Source organism: Bos mutus, chromosome 29 (genome assembly GCF_027580195.1).
Source record: "Bos mutus isolate GX-2022 chromosome 29, NWIPB_WYAK_1.1, whole genome shotgun sequence".
NCBI lineage: Eukaryota > Metazoa > Chordata > Mammalia > Artiodactyla > Bovidae > Bos > Bos mutus.
The window spans coordinates 10375080-10394020 of record NC_091645.1 but is presented as its reverse complement, the minus strand read 5'-3'; the positions used below and the strand labels follow the sequence as shown (position 1 = coordinate 10394020).

The following is an 18941-nucleotide window of genomic DNA, read 5'->3' as shown; positions in this document are numbered from 1 at the left end:
AGATTTCTTAATCAGAGGCTCATACAAGCTCCCCAGTGCTTAATTAACTCAAACCTGTTCTTACTTTGAAATTAAAATACAGTCAAAGCTCTATATATGCTTCCAAAAGACTCATTGCATTTAATATGTGCTCAATATCTATCCCTATACCTGGGAGAGATTTACACTAACAAATGTAATAATATTTTACCTGAGTAAATATTTATGAGCTGCAATATTAGGCAGTCACATCAAGGGCTTGCAGAAGTACAGTATGTTGATTCTGGACATTATTTAGAGCATCCTGAATATACTGTCTTACATACAAGACAATACTCAAAAGCCTTTTCATTACAGGCCCAACAATTGGGAGACAAATATTTGTATGCTCTTTGTCTCTACTATGGACACACACATGCACACGGGAGGAGAGAGGAAAAAAAATCCTCCAAATTACACAATCAATTTTCTCTTCCCAACATCCCTCTACAACATCCTCTCCTCCATACTCATGCAGCTTTGTAGAGAAGGCTCTGAGCCCCCAGCTCGTGAGTGTGATGTCTCCAGTGTGAGGTAATCCTATTACACTCATCACAATTACAGACCTGTGTCCCGAGCCTCCTGCTGACAGAAGGCTACCTCATCTCATTTCTAATTAAGAGCACAGAATTCTTCCCAAACCACCTTCATTATTACACACAGCGTGCTGGCCTCTTTCAGGCAATACTCTCACATTCTGGAAGAATCAACTGCCTCTTTGAAATCCAAGGTAACCACCCCAGAGTTAATGATGTCGATTAAAACCTTTTTCCTCCACTCAACAGATGAAGCCCATTTCCCCAGAACAACAATGGGAGTATAAGAAAAAGAAACCGTGGTTACAAGAAAAAGATAATTAGAGAGATCATGTTTGGATTAAAAACAAACACATGTGCCAAGTAAACAAAAATCTTATCTGACCAAGAGCCAAGGATCATATAAACCTTCTTAGCAAAGTATATGCTTACTTTAAAAAAATTGAAATAGTGTAATAACTTAACAGCAGCCAGACCTGTTTCCCTTTGACCAGAATACAGCTGAAAGCACAGAATGTGGACACATCAGAAAGCCAACCTCTTCTGCAGCATCCCACCTTCTATCAGAGACCCATCTCCTTAGATAACCTGCCCTGAGACTGGGGGAATTGTCTCTTTCCTCTCTGCAATACGAATTGACCTCTTCATTTAACAGCAACCCCAAGAAAGGAATTGGAGTTAAGAAATCCCCAAGGTTGGTTTGGTTTCCTGTATTAGCATTCACTGAGGGCCCCAGGTCACTTTGATCCACTCTGACCCTGGTAGACAACAGCTGGTCCGCTTTATTCCACCCAATACCCTCGGGCGTGGTGATGCCTCAGGCAGAATAATACTAGCTGAGCAAAACCTCAGCATGTAAAAACGTATCATAAGGGTGCTTCTAATCAACGGGGCCCTGACAATTTCATCCACAACCTGTATTCCACGGCCTCAGTACAGGTACTGGTTAGCAGCTTATCATTTTTACAGACATGATCCTTACAATAAGGCTCCAGAACCACAGCTTGTGGAAACCTGTTAAGAAGGGGCTGGGTGGAGGGGAGGGAGGCTCAAAAGGGAGGGGGGGCAGATGTATAACCATGGCTGATTTTCGGTGCTGTGCAGAAGATTAACACAACATTATAAAGCAATTTTCCTCCAATTAAAAAATAAATAAAAAATAAGAAGAATGCAAAGTCCTGTTCCTCATTCCAGACCTATTAAATCCAAAACTCTAGAATAGAGCTCAGTACTCTGCGGTTTAACAAGACTTCCAGGCGATTCTGGTGCATATTGAAGTTTGAAAATACAGCAAAAGTCACTTAAAGCGTTACCTTGCATCTACTCTTGACCGTCTCTAACATAGTCATCATACAGCCACTAGGACTGTTTTCTTGAAGTGTGAACCTGATTCCCTCATTCTCTCTCTGTCCCTCCTCTCCTTCCCTTACCCCCTCCCCGATCCTTTCCTAAAACCCTTCAGTGAGAGTGATGCTGGTGATCCGGCCTGGCCTTCATCTAATACAGTTCAAACTTCCTAGAGACAGCCAGCTAAGCCTTTCACCATCTGGCCCCAACCGACCTTTCCAAAGTCGCTTCTTTCCACTCCCCCGTGGGCACTCTATGCTCAGGCCACGACGCACCTCCTGCTGTCCCATGAAAAGGCTGTGCTTCTGGAGGAATCTGTGCTTTGTTCATGCTGTTTTCTCTGCTCAGAATGACCTCCTGCACCCCATCTGCTGGGCAAACTCTCTCTCATCCTATTAGACTCTTCCTAAGCATCATTCCCCTCTCTGAGGCCACTTCATTCATCTTCACTTCTCCCTTCATGCCTCCAAGTCAAGTCGACAATGTTTCTATTATTGCACAATTCAATGGAAAAATCTGAACTGTTATGCTATATGGTAGTCCATTTACATAACTCTCTCATTCACTCTGGCTTCCCTGATGGCTCAGTGGTATAGAATCTGCCTGCCAAAGCAGGAGACGCAGGTTTGATCCCTGGGTTGGGAAGATCCCCTGGAGAAGGAAATGGCAACCCACTCCAGTAATCTTGCCTGGGAAACCCCATGGACAGAGGAGCCTGGGCTACAGTCCACGGGGTCGCAAAGAGTCAGACATGGCTGAATGACTAAACATCAGCAGCTCCCTCACTTGCCTGAACTCTTCAGAGGGGGGGGGGGGCAGGAGTATTTGGGTAGATTACTTATATTTTTATATCCTTAACTGACTATATGTTAGACATTTATTAAGAGTTCCAATTACTCCTTGAGTGAATAGACTTTTGAACACCTTCTATTTACAACACTGCTATGCTAATGAGTTTCCACTTTTATCCCTATTTTACAGATGGAAGAACTGAGCCTCAGAAATGTTCAATAACTTTGTTAGCTAGTAGTAAAAGGCACAGTTGATCCAAGAGCAGGTCTTTGAGATGCTAAAGATGGTGCTTCCTCAACTAAACCAGTGTTTTCCCAAATAAACTCAAGACAGAGTGATGACATACAGACATGTCTTCCTTGACATGTTTTCACATTGTCGGTACATATAATTCCCGTTATATGAATTAAAGACTCATGATTGAGATAATGTATGAAGCCAAATAATGGATGTACGAAGTCAAATATTTCTGAGCCTCAATTTCTTCGTCTGTAAAGAGACTTTGTTATATATTACTGATATTATTATTATTATTAGCCATTACTGGTGGATCAGATGGTAAAGAATCTGCCTTCAGTGCGGGAGACCTTGGTTAAACCCCTGGGTCTGGAAGATCCCCTAGAGGAGGGCATGGCAACCTACTCCAGTATTCTTGCCTGGAGAATCCCATGGACAGAGGAGCCTGGGGGGCTATGGTCCACGGGGCCTCAAAGAGTAGGACACGAGTGAGCAACTAAGCATGTCACAACCTTTAGCCATAATAATCTGATTTTGAACTGGGTTCTTCGTGTTTGATTATGCTGTTTCAGTAACTTAGCTCAGTTCTGGGCACGTTCGTGGTGCTCTTTAAAATTTATTTAACTGACTGTTTGCTATTGCAATTGTGTCAATTCTCATTAAAAATGTTTTGACTGAATAAGGGTATGAAGCTGACAACAAAGTCTCTCTCCTCGATGAATATTTAATTCCAGTTTAGATTTGCCAATCAAAATTCATAAAGACGGTTGGAAACTGACTTTTTATCTTTATAACTAGTCATGTATATTATATTTTCCCAATTTTAACCTTAGTCTGTGCAGCTGAACCATCACAGCAGTTATTATCACTGTCATAGTTGTTTTACTTCAGACTCTCAAATTAATAAGTGCTAAGGAAGAATTTAATTAGCTGAAACCTAAATTGTCATTATTAATTTACTAGTTACATTACAATACCTTGTAAAACATTTATGCTGCAGTAAACGGAGCACCTACTTTCCAATGATCACGTGGCATAGCTAATTTACTATACAACTATATTTAATTACTAATCTTAGTAAAGCTAATAGTACTTACCCAAATTACATTACTTACAACAAAATGCTTCAATCATTACGTCAAATGTTATAAAATCTCATCAAAGAAATAACAGAAGTTCAGGCATGTTTAAGTACCTCTGAAACATTCTTAGAATAGAATTTCTTAACAGGTAAATGGAACTATTGTAAATTAATCAGAGTTTTAGGAAGGTCCAGTGGGGAAAGCCTGAAGGTTTAGACATCTAGACTATCAGATGGGTAGAGAGTTTCTGTTTGGGATGATGAAAAGTTCTAGAAATGGATGTAAACTTAAGTGGTTAAAATGGTAAATTTTATGTTATGTGTATTTTATCACAATAGACACACAGACTATCAAAATTAGACTATATTCAAGCTTGATAGTCTGTGTCTATTGTAGTCCTCATCCACTACACAATGTATTCCTTGAACACTGCGTAGGCTATGCTCACTGCCACATCCCAGCTTCCTGGCATATTGTAAGACACATATTTAATGAATAAATTTATGGGTTGTTGATTTTTTTTGCCAAGTACTTGAAGTTAATGTTCAATTTCTTTAAAGTAAAGAAAATAGTTCTACTGCAGAAAGGGATGCTATTGGCTCAGTCAGTGAAGAAACTGTATAAATTAGAAATAGGTGGGATATGGAAAAAGAGGCAATACACATTCTAGAACATTAAATGTTAATTAGAAATAAAAGTAAGCTGACTCCAGTATTTGAGTGTTCTCATATCCATTGAACAGGCCCTAAGAGCACAGAAACACATGGAAATATCTATATCACTGAGCAACTAATAGCAATGACGGATATTGAGTCCTTTCCAAAAGCAGAGCTGGTGCTTTGGGAAGACAGAAGTTCATTATACTAATTAAAGGCTCTTGCCCTACCTCCTCAGAGAATGTTCTCTTGGGTAGATATCAAGGCAGACACCCTTGGGTAGATGATTTTCAAATTAATGACTCAACAACCAAATGGCAGTAATCCTAGCATCTCTGGTGAGATCAACTGCCTATATTACAGCTACAGATAAGAGTCACCTTCCAAAAGCAGGGCTCAGGAAAGCTCAGAGTCATTGTACTTAGGCAGAGGTTTGCTTGCCCATCCATACAGATGTGGAGCACAAGATTTTGAGGCAGTTCAACATGGCTATACTCCAAGTCAAAAATCAGAGTCACAACATGGGGTGGAGGAATTGGCTACTCATTTGTGAGGTTTCACAGAACTGCAGTCACCCCAAAATTGTTTTTAAAGAATGACCTCTCTCTTCATATGTATTTAAAATCACCTGTTATGCCTTTACACCACAAATAACTCCCTCACTCGGTCTTCATAACGACCCTCTGAGAGAGGTCCCATTATTCCTGCTTTATATGGGAGGAAACTGAAGCACAGGAAAGTTTAAATAACTTGCTCAAATTCCCACAACCAGAAGCAAATCTGGGACTTGAACCCAGCTTTCTGGAAGTCTAGTTCCAGAAACTGTGTTCTTAAACATACCACTCTTCTGTCCCAATGTATCTTAACAGAAATATTAAAAATAAGCAGAGTTTCCTTAGGACATTTTTTTTTTCTTTCTTAGAAGGACACTATGCATGTTCACATGTGTTACCGAAGAGCATAATCAGACCAGGTGGGTTTTATTCTAATCCTGGAAAGCAGGGCTCTATGAATAAGATCTATGCCAGGTGGTTTGCAATCAGGCATGATCCTGTCGCTCTAGAATGCTAAGATTCAGCAAAAAAAAAAAAAAAAAAGCACAGAGGGTTTGGCAAGGCAGAAGAAATAAATGTTATTTATCCTACTGAAGCTCACCTGCAAATTTCTTTAATCTTACATGTTTCATTTTTTCCTAACCTATACCTGAACTTCCTTAGCATACAGACCATGGCTTGATCATTTCTGTATTCTTCATAAATCCCAGCATAGTATTCGGAGAAGGCAATGGCAACCCCCTCTAGTACTCTTGCCTGGAAAATCCCATGGATGGAGGAGCCTGGTAGGCTGCAGTCCATGGGGTTGCAAAGAGTCGGACACTACTGAGCAACTTCACTTTCGCTTTTCACTTTCATGCATTGGAGAAGGAAATGGCAACCCACTCCAGTATTCTTGCCTGGAGAATCCCAGGGACAGAGGAGCCTGGTGGGCTGCCATCTATGGGGTCACACAGAGTCGGACATGACTGAAATGACTTAGCAGCAGCATAGTAGTAGTAGTAGTGGAGTTCAAAAGTCTTTATTCAATACCAGGGGACAAATAAGCATTGTTGAATTGCTAATTGCCTTAGAAGGCCAAAGAATGCGCGTCTACTTGGATTTTATTCTACTGGGGCCAGCCTGGGGTCAATCTGGAGACGTGAAAAAAAATATGACTTTGAAACTGCTGAGGACAACCAGACAGGTGAATTGTAGGAAACCAGGAGAGAAAAAGCATAAATTAATCTGAAATGTATTTAAATTTGTTTTCTAAAATGCATGGTGCAGTTCATAACTGCCAACAAGCACCGTTTCATTATGCTGCACTTCATCCTGCTTTGCTCAAAATACTGGAGAAATGACAGATACTAAAAGAAATTCTTACTTGTGTATCACATAAGCCATTTCCATTGAGCTCTTGCAAATTCTAGAGATATGCTAGGGGAAAAATACAACTTTAATAAAATAATGGATCATATCTGAATTAAACATGATATTCAAAATGTTACACTTGGGGAGTTAACAGAATGTTATATGCTGAGAGAGCAAGAGGAGAAAATGTCCTATAACATCCCATACCCTCCATAAATTAAATCTGAGAACATTAGAAATGGTGATAACAATGAAAAGGATTACTTATGGAATAAAAATGGAAAACAGAAAGAGATTAGTGAAGATATTTTCCTCTAAAAATCTCAAAACTGCATCTTAGAGCAGAGGTAATAAAGATGGTTATTTCTAAGAAACAGATCCAAAGTGGCTCCATTCAATTCACAGCAGGAACCTCCAAAGTAGCAATTAATGCAACCACTGGTGTGGAATTGTTTTCCAAAAGCCATCTTGTTGGATGACTTTTTTTTTTTTTTTTAATGGAAGCAGGGCTCAGAAGTCAAGATGAATTTGGATCAATTATTCACTGAAAATATCAAAGTGTTATTAATACCACCATCCAATATGAATACAACTGAAAATCCTTTTGGTGAAATGGAAGGAACCTGTCAGCAGCTGTTTAACTTAGACTCCAAGGGCAATGCTCGAAACTCCTTGAGATCTGATCCTGGGACATGAATGTAGGGGCGCTCATCTCAATGGTGTGCAGAGCCACTAGGTGTCCTGTTAGAAGGAGGGAGAGACTGGCAATCAGATCTGGGTTCAAATCTCAAAGCGCTGGCTTCCAGCAATTAACACTGTGCAGAAACTCTCCCAATCTCACGCTGTATGGAGACTCAGAGACAAGGGAAATATTGTGGCCCTGTGCTTAAGCATGCAGGCTCAGACACAGGCTGCTGGGGTTCAAATCCTGGTTCCTGAACTCGCTAATTGTGCATCTCTGTGCACCTTAATTGACCTTTCTGTGCTTCATCTGTGTTTAGTCCATTGGATCATTGGAGGGTTAGTTGAGTTAGAAAATGTATAATCTTAGAGTCGTGACCTGTGATTATAATAAGGGCTCAGTAAGTGGTCATTAATGTTACTACTATCATTTACAAAAGTCATGTTCTTTCAGGTTATGAAATTCAGTGTAACACTGCATGGAGCTCTTGCTTTCCTCTTTTTTCCCCCCAGACCTAAAATAAAGCTCTAAAGGGGACATGATACAGTTATCAGCTGGGAGATGAGCTCCTTGACTCATCCCGTACAAGTTGTTTCACTTCAGATGAGAAGTAATGTGCCTTGACTGACATTCACCAAACATAGAAAATCTCTCTCAAAAATTCAGTGTGTTTTGAGAGAGTGGAGGTGTGGGAAAGAAGGTGGTGGGGTGCTTTTTATAAGGATTACCTAGGATTCATTTATTAAAAAGAAAGAGAAACTTAGAATTCCCTCATAGTCAGCATACTCAGTTTTCACTTATGATGGTCTCTTCAGCAACTTCTCCTCCTCTGCCCCTGCTGCCTAATCAGCGGCAGAGATATAGTTTCCCTAGTCTATAAAACCAGGATGGGAGGGCAAGTCCATTCTGAAACCCTAGGGGGTAGTAGAGTAAGCTGCTGCTGCTGCTAAGTCGCTTCAGTCGTGTCTGACTCTGTGCGACCCCAGAGACGGCAGCCCACCAGGCTCCCCCATCCCTGGGATTCTCCAGGCAAGAACACTGCAGTGGGTTGCCATTTCCTTCTCCAGTGCATGAAAGTGAAAAGTGAAAGTGAAGTCACTCAGTTGTGTCCGACTCTTAGCGACCCCATGGACTGCAGCCTACCAGGCTCCTCCATCCATGGGATTTGCCAGGCAAGAGTACTGGAGTGAAAAGGAGTCATTAATGCAAAAGTTATCAAAAGCTGCTTGGCATCCTTTCTATAACAACGCAGAGTATTGAAATGAACAGAAGGAAGAAATGGATGCAGAGGGAAGGAAGGAAAGAAGGAAGCAAGGGAGGAAGGGGAGGAAAGACAGGGAGGGAGGAAAGGAAATACCAAGTGTCCCAAAGGACTAGACACTTTACATGCAATTTTTAATTGAATCAGAAAACCATGCAAGGACGCTTATCACTATTTTTAACATGTGAGAACACTCGTAATTAAAAAGATGCATTTATTTGCTTAAGGTCACCCAACCAGTAAGGTGTTGAGTCAAATTCAAACTTGACCCTGTGGTCTTCCACTGCATCCTCTTCTTCTTAGATGTTCCAACAAGAGGATTCACAAAATGTATGAAGGAAAGAGGTCAGTAAAGATGACAAAGACCTTATCCAACGAGCTTTGAAAACAATGAAATGAGTCTTAAGTCAGAATGGTGTTCAGAGAAAACAAAAAAATATTTTTCTTATTCTCTTATGCCCTCCCAAGTATCACCCCCTCCAGTTCTCCCATCTCCAATACCTTTTCCTCTCCCACAGTACATCAGCTTCCACCCTCCCCATGCTAGTGAGTCACCAAAACTTTCCATGTGAAACGACAGTTTGATACCACTTCCTAACTTGGACAGTGCTCATTTCATCATACTTTGCTATAATCTTTGAGGAAAAGTCAGAAGCCCTCCTCAAAGTAAAAACGTTCTCCCATAGAGAAACTTTCTCCTGTAGAGAACTGTAGAGCTGATGCAAACCAATCCTCTTTATAAATTAGAGTAACCTAGAGCAACAAGGAGGTGGTCAAAGGAAGAATAGTATTTGATGAGTTTCTATTTTATATTCATATTTTAAATTCGCTGGCTGAATAGTTAGCAAATTTGATAAAATATGTTGCTTTCTTGGTTAGATCACAGAACATGAAGACAAGCACAGTGATCCCCTAAAAGCAGCTCATTTCTTCCCTTTAGCTTCTACATCATACCCTTTTCCTTACTATATTTTTAATTTTAATAACCCTTCCTAGCAGATATTGGCACTGCAGAAGCTTTATATTTATTAGAATTAAATTCTTTGGATTAAAGAAAGTACTAAACTGGTAACATATTTCTCCCTTACAATTACACTTTGGCCCTGGGCACTGCAAAATGAACATCACCTTGTAAGGCCATCATGACATCAGGGTTTATTAGTTTGCTCAGGCTGCCATCACAAAATGCCACAGACTGGGTGGTTGAAACAACAGAACACACTTCCTCACACTTCTGGAGGACAAGAAGTCCAAGATCAAGGTTTTGGCAGGGTTTGATTTCTAGTAAGAGAGCTCTTCCTGGACTTGCAGATGGCTCCTTTTTTGTTATATCCTCACATGGTAGAGAGAGAGACACACAGATCTCTTTCCTCTTGTAAAGCCACTAATCCTATTAGATTAAGACCTCACTATTATAATCTCAATTAACCTTAATTATCTCCTAAAAGCCTTATCTCCATTCTCCTAGATCACACTGGGGGTTAGGGCTTTAAAACAAGGATGAAAGAGAAAGTGAAGTCACTCAGTCATGTCCCACTCTTGGCGACCCCATGGACTGTAGCCTACCAGGCTCCTCTGTCCATGGGATTTTCCAGGCAATAGTCCTGGAGTGGATTGCCATTTCCTTCTCCAAAACAAGGATGCTGCTACTGCTAAATCGCTTCAATCATGTCCAACTCTGTGCGACCCCACAGACAGCAGCCCACCAGGCTCCCCTGTCCCTGGGATTCTCCAGGCAAGAACACTGGAGTGGGTTGCCATTTCCTTCTCCAATGCAGGAAAGTGAAAAGTGAAAGTGAAGTCGCTCAGTTGTGCCTGACTCTTAGCGACCCCATGGACTGCAGGCTACCAGGCTCCTCTGTCCACGGGATTTGCCAGGCAAGAGTACTGGAGTGGGGTGCCATTGCCTTCTCCAAAAACAAGGATGAGGGAGACACAATTCAGTCCACAACAAACGGGGCAAGGATACTCTACATAACTAGAATTTACAGATTAAGAAAGTACAAGTAATAAACATTCCATGCTCAGACATAAACCTGTAATCTTTTGGCATGTGGGACAAAGCAGCTGGAAAACGTTACAGTTTGACATCTCCTTGGTGGTGGTTAAAGAGAACTCGAATTCTGCTGGCTACTGTTTGTTTCACTTCTGTGTTTGTGGCAAGGAGAGAGAAAGCAAGGGGCAGGAGCCTTCAGCCCCAGGGCTGTAAAGTGTCTCCTATTCCCTTTTCTTTACAAGGCAGTAAAGAGAAGTCCCTGTGTATCTCTTACTTTGCTTCCACCTTGAAATTCGGTAGATTCTCCATTATATTCTTCTATCTAATGGTTAAAGACACTGTTGGCCTTTTGTGTACATTGATTTGACATGAATTTTATTAGTTTTGCTTCGTGCTGGCCATTGTGCTGGGTGCTGAGAGTACAAAGACGAACGAGATCAAATCCTTTCCTTTAAAGACTCGGCAGACTTTTAGAGCAAATCAGGATTAGAATTCAAAGAACCTGAGAATTGGAAGGAATTTGGTTGCAGATGAAGAACTCAGGCCCAGAGAGATTAAGAGACTTTAGCCAAGGTGGCACAGATGGTTGGGACAGGGCCAGTTAACATACAGGCCTACTGACCCCTAACTAGGTCTTGTTCCTGTGCAGCTCAGACATTCAGCCAGGGTTTCTTTAGAGCTTACTATGTCCCAGGTACCCTGCGGGGGGGCAAAATTTAATGATTTAATAATTTCACTAACAATTTAATAATTTATTTGGGAAAACAATTAGTTAAAATTAGTTAATACTACAAGGCATGGTTATTCCATTAACCACATAAATATACATACACAAATAAAAAAATAAAATGTGTACGTTATCTGATTATTAAATTTATCTCTACAATGATCATCACTGCTAGATGGGAAAGCTTCCCTTACATCTTCATCACCCAGTATAATAAACACCACTGAATGATACCAGGTAGAGGAAGACCATTCTAAAGGTACATTGAGGGTATACAAATCAGAGCAAACAAAAACAATCCACAACTAAAATCATGTAACCTGGACTGAAGGCACTCTCTGGATGGCTCCTGGAGAACCCTTGAGAAGAAATCAGTCTTCTAGCTAGCCACATAGTTACTCAAAAGAGATCAAGCACAGGTTGATGAGAAGATGGCTGTTGTGTTGGTCTAGTCTTTCTCCATGTCACTGTCTCACTCAATCCAAGATCAATTTAAAAAGCACAGAGTCTGAGTGGTTAGGGTGACAGGCTCTGACCTGGCTGAATTCACGGGTACCACTACTTATGACCTTGGGCAAATTCTGTCACATGCTATACCTCAGTTTCTTCCTCTGTAAGATGGGGGCTAATAACAAGATTATCTTACAAGGTCTTAGGATTAAATGAGATGAGGGCATGTCATAGTGTTTGAGTGAACTGCTCAATAAAGAGGCACTGGCAACAACAATTTGCAGTGGTCTTCTTTCCAGCCCACTCTGTCCCTCCTCCATCTTCACAATTTCTCTGATCCTTTGCCTCCGTCTCCCTCCCTACCCTGCTTGCAGCTGTGCCTTGGACTTTTCCAAGGTGGCCATCCATTCTGGGACCTCGGAACAGGTGCTACTGTCCATTTTGCTGCTTGCTTCCCCTGCCAGGTGACAGGGGAGAACGGCAGGGCTGTATTTAGCATGGACAAACACCTGTCCTCTCTGTCACTACAGCCAGACGGACACTGGCGCTGAGTCATGCTGCTGCTCACGACCGATGAGCTCTCAGAAGCTCTGAGAGAGAGACCTGAGAGGACAATCTGTCCATCCCTCTCTCCAGGTCAGGCTACTCTTCAACCTGCCAGGAGGCAAAAATAGACACAGGAAGATTCTATCATTCACGGAGAACTGAAGAATCTTCAACATCAGGACATTTCTTCTTGTGCCTAAGCTCAATTTCAGATTCTGCATTTAAATTCACTTCTTATATTTATCTTTCATAGGTAAAAATAAACTTGATATCTAGGTCACTGCAAATATATACATATATATAGTATAATATACAGCATACAATATGCAGTATCCTGTGTATCCATACAGAGTACTGCTTACTAATTAAGAGACTGAGCTCTATGATTAGCCACCCAGTCTAATCCCAGCCACCTACTGGTGATGTGGTTTTGTTCTAAAAATTAATAAGAGTGATGTTCTCACTAGATCCTTGTATAAGCACAGTTCTCAGTTCATAGAAAGAATTCAACAGATGTTAACTATTGTTGTTGTTTAGACATATAAATACATAGTGAGAAGCCAGGGGGCTTCTTAAAGATTTGTTTTGCAACCTAAATGGCTCCAGTTTATGGCTTTTAATCAGTTTCTTCTATAACCTTATTTTTCATTTTCTATTTATTTACTTTCCTAAATTCAGAACCATCTACATAATGCTCGTTGACTCCAGTCAGCACAGGAAAAAATGTATATCTTAGAACTAATAGATTTCCCTATGCAAATTATTATTATGATTTGCAAAGAAATAAGGGATTTGTTAGCAAGTATAACCTTTAAACATTTTACTTATATTAACTCATTTAATCCTCAAAATAAACCCATTCATTATTCTTTCAGCATTGTCATACTTCATTGATTCTAAAAATAAACTATTTTCCCACATTTTAACATCTCTGAAAGCATTGAAATCTTGCGGTTGATATGTTATAGTTGCATTGACAATCTTTTTTTCTTTGTAATAGATGAAAAAAATGATATACCTTGCAAATGAGGACAATCCACAGTCAATGAAATAGGATATGAGATATTCCAGGCATTCTTTTAGGCCCCAGAGATATGGTGCAAAAGACTGCACAGTCTTTCATTTCATAGAATCCACTTTCTAATGAGAAATAAGGATGATAACAACTAATATACAAGCGGCTGTAGGAACCGATGCAAGATTCATCTTGGGCTTGCAGGGGCCAGGGAAAGTTTCCCACTGATGATGAAGTCATCTAAGTTTAGAGTCAGGAGATGGCTGCTGCTGCTGCTAAGTCACTTCAGTCGTGTCTGACTCTGTGCGACCCCATAGATGGCAGCCCACCAGGCTCCCCCATCCGTGGGATTCTCCAGGCAAGAACACTGGAGTGGGTTGCCATTTCCTTCTCCAATGCATGAAAGTGAAAAGTGAAAGTGAAGTTGCTCAGTCGTGTCCGACTCTTAGCGACCCCATGGACTGCAACCTACCAGGCTCCTCCATCCATGGAATTTTCCAAGCAAGAGTACTGGAGTGGGGTGCCATCACCTTCTCCGCAGGAGATGGCTAGTGGGTCACTAGTCAGTCAAAGAGGATAAGCAAAACCTGAGAAGCTAGAAAAAGCATGAGACATTCAGGAATTTGAATATAGTTCAGAATGCTGATTTAGAGCAGGGGAAAAAAGCAGAGGCTGTATCACGATAGGCCAGGTAGACTTGGCAAGCAAATTGGAGGGTATCCTGAGACACTGGGGTTCTGCCAAAGCACAGGTGTTACTTCTATTTGGAAAAGAGCTGGTTTCAGGCTAAATAACAAAGAACGAGACTATAATTCCCTCTAATTCCTCACCTTAAACCCAATGTTCTTTATTGCCCCACCAGCAACCACCCAGAACAGTAGGCTCTCTTGTTAGCCATATTGACAGCAAATGCATTACTACATTTCCCCTTATTTTGGTTTCTGTTGAATTTGTGTGTTTGGATTAGATGGAGAGGAGGCTAGAACCAGTGAACTGGTTCTTAAAGAATTCTCCAAGGTGAATATTGCCTAGTGTCAGAATATTCGTGCTCAGTTATACCACTCACAGGATATATTTCAGTGCCAAGCCCATCCACAGTTGTGTCTATTAGATGATGGATATTGATGCCAGTCTTTTCTAAATGCATCATGCATTTACTTTCCGTGGCATATGCTTAAAAGTAAAAATATAAAAATTAAAAGCAAAGCTATGCAGAAGTGAAGGTTCACAACTTCAAGTGTTTTATACTCTTGTATATAATTATGCCATCAGAAATTCCAGTTCAATTTATCTTAAAGCTGCCTTTTTAAAGTAATACAACTAGAGACTAAATTAAGCAATGTAAGTTGAAATGTGGCAAACAGGCATACAAGACACTAATTTCTGAATTACATGGGGTCAAAAAAAAAAAAAAGATTTGAATGAAGGTATTCTATTGCAGCCAGACAGTCTTGATTTCATATCACATTAAAAATCATTTCATTCACAGAATTTGTTGGTATGCACATACTGTCTTTTTAAAGAATAGCAAAGAGCCTTTTTTTTTTTTAGAACAATGACAATGTGAATTAGCTAATATCTTTGACTTAGTCTAAAAAGAGTGTGTCTACAGTTGCCTAGCATTTAAGTGTGGTTTTTTCTGACAAAAGATATCTTTGGTTTTTACAGGATAAACAATGAATACAAATGCCATTGTTTAGCTTACAATAATATAACAAGTACTATTAGTTAAAAGGACTAATGGGTGCCTAGATGATAGCTTGAGAAACTTATCTAAAGAGGATAAAGAGCGTTAAGTCTTTAATAACAGGGCAGACAATTGTCTATGGAAGACAGCTTAGGCACAATCTTGTCTGAAACAAGGGGGTTGAGTTACAGGATCAGTAACTTTGATTCTGTAAGCCTCATGACTTATTACGACAGGTGAATGATAGGTGGATGGAAGAGAGGGCTACGGACTCAGTCATTTTTAGAATAGCCTGGATAAACTCAGTTTCAAATCCTAGCACTAATACATCCCACAAACTCTATGACCTTGGGCAAACTACTCTTCTCTCTAGGACTCAAGAAAAATCATGTCTACCTTATAGAATTAAGTGAAACTCCAAGGCCTAAAGCAGCTGCTGTATGACGTGTGTATAAAGAGGGACTCTTGTTAATACTGTTACTGCTGTGATTGCTATCACCATTATTACCACATTCCATGCTGCTGTTTAATTCTACTGGCATTAGATGAGGTAAAACGGTAGACCAGGCAACCACGAATAAGGCACACTGCCTGTTTAGGGATGGCATTTAGGCTTGCACATTCCCAATTAGCTTTTCAATTAACCCCAGCCTTGAGGAATATACTTTCCAACCACACCTGAAAGCTAAAGTAGGCCTGATGGGCTATGATGGGTGTAGGTTTTTTTCATTAGAAGAGGAGAAAATAAACTGTGTTACCTATTGCAAAAAGAAGCCCAAATTTATAGAAGGTACTGAAACAAAATCACAGTGGCTGCCTCTGATATAATTTATACCCCCAATGCTAAAACCTGCTCTGAATCTATCAATAGTTCTTTCTCATTTAAGTATACTGGTCATTTTCTAAAAAAAAACTCAATGATCTTCTTGCTTTATACTTCTTCCTTCTTTTTATAATAAAGCATGACAACATATAGTCAGCAGCATCTTATATTCCCCTTCCTGTTTGCAACTATATGATCTCTGCTGTTACAGTAATACATTATAGGAATTCATCCAGCTTGCAGTATCATTTGTTAACTGCTTTCTCAGCTGAAGTATATTACTGTAATCATTAGACAAAACCTTAATTCACATACTTGGTTTTAAATAAGCCACATGATAAAATGAAGTACCCAGAATAAACTATTCCCATTCACTAAGCACCAAGTGAGGGCCTTCTTGTTCATTGTCGAAGGCAGCACACCTTTTAATTTATTCCAGGAACTCTGTGAATATAAATTCCATGGAAAAAAATTGAGATGCTATTTTTATGTTAGTTATCATCACTTAGTGTTCAGAATTAACTCCTCTAGCTCCCCTGACTAACAGAAGGACATTAGAGTTAATAATTTTTCCTTTAGACTTTATCACTCAGGGAGCAAAACTTCAGTTCTCTAATGCTGATTTTCCTACTTTCTGAGTAAGACAAAATATTATCTCTAAGATAAAGTATTAAAACCCCTTAACCCCACACCTGGTTTCTTCTTGCTTGTTCTCAGAAATTAAATGGAGATACTGAAGGCCCCTTACTAGCTTCTTCCTACACTCAAAAAGCAGAAACCTGTGTTAGATCCTTGAATTAACATCCTTTAATTTCTGTACACTGAATTTCATTGAGCTGGCATTCTCCACATTCAGATCTAAGCCTGAAGTAAGTGTCACTGGGAGATTCAACTTTTCTGTGCATACCAATTCGGCATAAGGCATTATCTCCCAGTGGCTTTCAGAGCCATTCGTGGTCTCTGACAGACCCTTCATCCATACAACCTATAATTTTCCTAAGAAGGCACTTTTTCAAAGCACTTGCTCCAATAAGAGAGTCACTTTCAAGTCTCTTTCCTTAAAAGAGAAACAAAACAAAGCAAACCCCTCAAAATGCAATATATATGATGCTAGTACACGATAATTAGGCTTGTAATCATTTTACCTGTGATGCATGGGCAAAAAGGAATCAATTCTACTTCACCTTTGTCTCCCTCTACTACACTTCCAGCACAAGTACTACTTAATAAGTCTGTCAACATTATACGATCCTCAGATCTGGACATTCTGAAAGGCTACAACCCTAAAATCAGAACTCGAAGGATTTTTTTTTCCTCTTCTCACACTACAAACAATCATATTTTGGTTTATCACTGAATTCTTGTTCATATTATCAACATTTCCACTCTGAAGGAACAGATAGCAAGTTGCAGTGGAGGAATCTTTGCAGCTGAGAGAAAGGACTGTGTCACAGGCCAGGAAAACCACCTCTGGGTCAATCTCAAGAGTAGATCTAAGTCAGAAAGGATGATGGGCCAAAGATCACATCCTCAAAGTAACATGGAACAATCTCAGCTCCACAAAATGTTGTCTTTGGAAGTTTCCCCATCACCAAATTGGATACTGATTTCTTAAACATTGACTATTTGGCCAGTGCCTCTGAAAGCCTGAGTCAAATTAGAGACTTGAGCTTGTTTTGCATCTGAGGACTTACAGGCCATGATAATTTCTTAGAGAAAGATAACTCATGAGATAGATCTACATAGAGGTTCTCTAGAAACAACCAGTCATGCGGAATAAAAGAAATACAAAGCCATTCTCTAAGTGGACAGGACTATGTGATTATAAATAGAATTCTTGCTCATTGTAAACACTTTTGAAATGATGGCTTTGTTGATTTGAAAAGATAGCAAGCACCCCTGTGGAGTCTGGTCAATGTTAGGCAGAGTCCCAAATATGTGCTCCGATGACATACACTAGGATGCAAGAACTGGAGGGAGGCTCAGGGATTTATCATGCCCCTTGCAGAACCAACCATTATAGTCATAAAAATAATCCACTGGTAGCAACAAGTTTACTAGAGAGCTCCCTGAAGAAGCAAAGATTTCAGCTGCTTAATTGCTTTCACCCTGTGCCATTTAAAGGAATACCAAGTCTCTGTTGAGACACCATCAATTGACGGTTTCACCAAATATTCTGAATAGCTAATGACTCTTCTTGACCACCACCAACCCCCACTCCCCGCCCGCAGGCAGCCAGGCTCCAGGAGTTCCCCCTTTCTGTGAGAGGCATGGTCTACATGCCAGCGAGAGGCAGGTTCGCATCGCGAGTGGAAAAAACAAAAAACTGCGTCTGTACTCAAGACCAGCAGTCCAGATCAGGCAGTTGGCAAAGCCGAAAAGGTAATCTTCATCCCCAAGCATTCCCTACCTTTTCGGATTTCGCCTTCCTGGCGTTGTGCACGAACCTGCGACCCAGCTTCTTGGCATACCAGATAGAGGCGAACATAGCGCTGCCAACGGAAGGGATTCTCGGTGAAGCGGCTGCACAATCAACTTCCCAGCTCGGCTCGGAGATCTGGAGCAGGGGGAATCGGTCTGGAGCTGTCACTTGCAGGCTGTTGCTTTCTCAGTGCCTCTCATGCTGGCGAGCTGAGGCCGAGGGCGGGAGCAGGGAGGGAGGGGGCCGGGGGCAGGCAGTCCTGGCCGGCCAGTCCGCAGGTACCTTCACATCCCGCCTGCGGGAGGTCCGCGCGAGGGGGGCGGGCGGGCGCTGCCTTCCCCGCCGGCGCACACGCGCATCCAGGCGGCTGAGTATCCGTCTTGCAGTTCTTGGGCTCTTGTTCACCACCAAACTCCACGCGTGGTAGGAGGAAGGGCAGCCGCAGTCCGGTCGCCCTGGGCTCCAGGCATGGCCCCTCGCCTGGCTTCCCTCTGCCTCGACAGTGCGTGCTGGCGGCGGTGGCCGCGCAAAGACGCATCCACACCCAGCCCCGCAGGTAAAGCAGCCAATAATTGCAGCTGCCGGGCACGCGGGAGGGGAGAGACCACCACGGACGCGGCCCTGCGGGCACAAACAGGTGTCCCCCGGAGCCTGCCCCGCAGCCCCGAGAATAAAGGGCTGTTAGCAGGACTGGAAACAAAGCGACCTTCTTCTGCCCCCCTCCTCAACTCCACTGGGGCCACGTAAAGTCCTATCC

At 41.3% G+C, this 18941-nt stretch overlaps 1 protein-coding gene across 2 annotated transcripts in view; it reads right to left on the bottom strand.

The window, feature by feature from the left end:
• Positions 1 to 18732, bottom strand: part of DLG2 (discs large MAGUK scaffold protein 2) — a 1083296-nt gene extending 1064564 nt beyond the window's left edge. Inside the window, exon 1 of one of the 2 annotated variants that reach the window (XM_070365266.1) lies at positions 18173 to 18732. In XM_070365266.1, coding sequence (XP_070221367.1) covers positions 18173 to 18250 — 78 coding nt within the window. In that variant the 5' untranslated portion in view covers positions 18251 to 18732. The remainder of the gene's footprint in view (positions 1 to 18172) is intronic. The other variant, XM_070365267.1, reaches the window with a different exon arrangement.
• Positions 18733 to 18941: the final 209 nt, after the last annotated feature.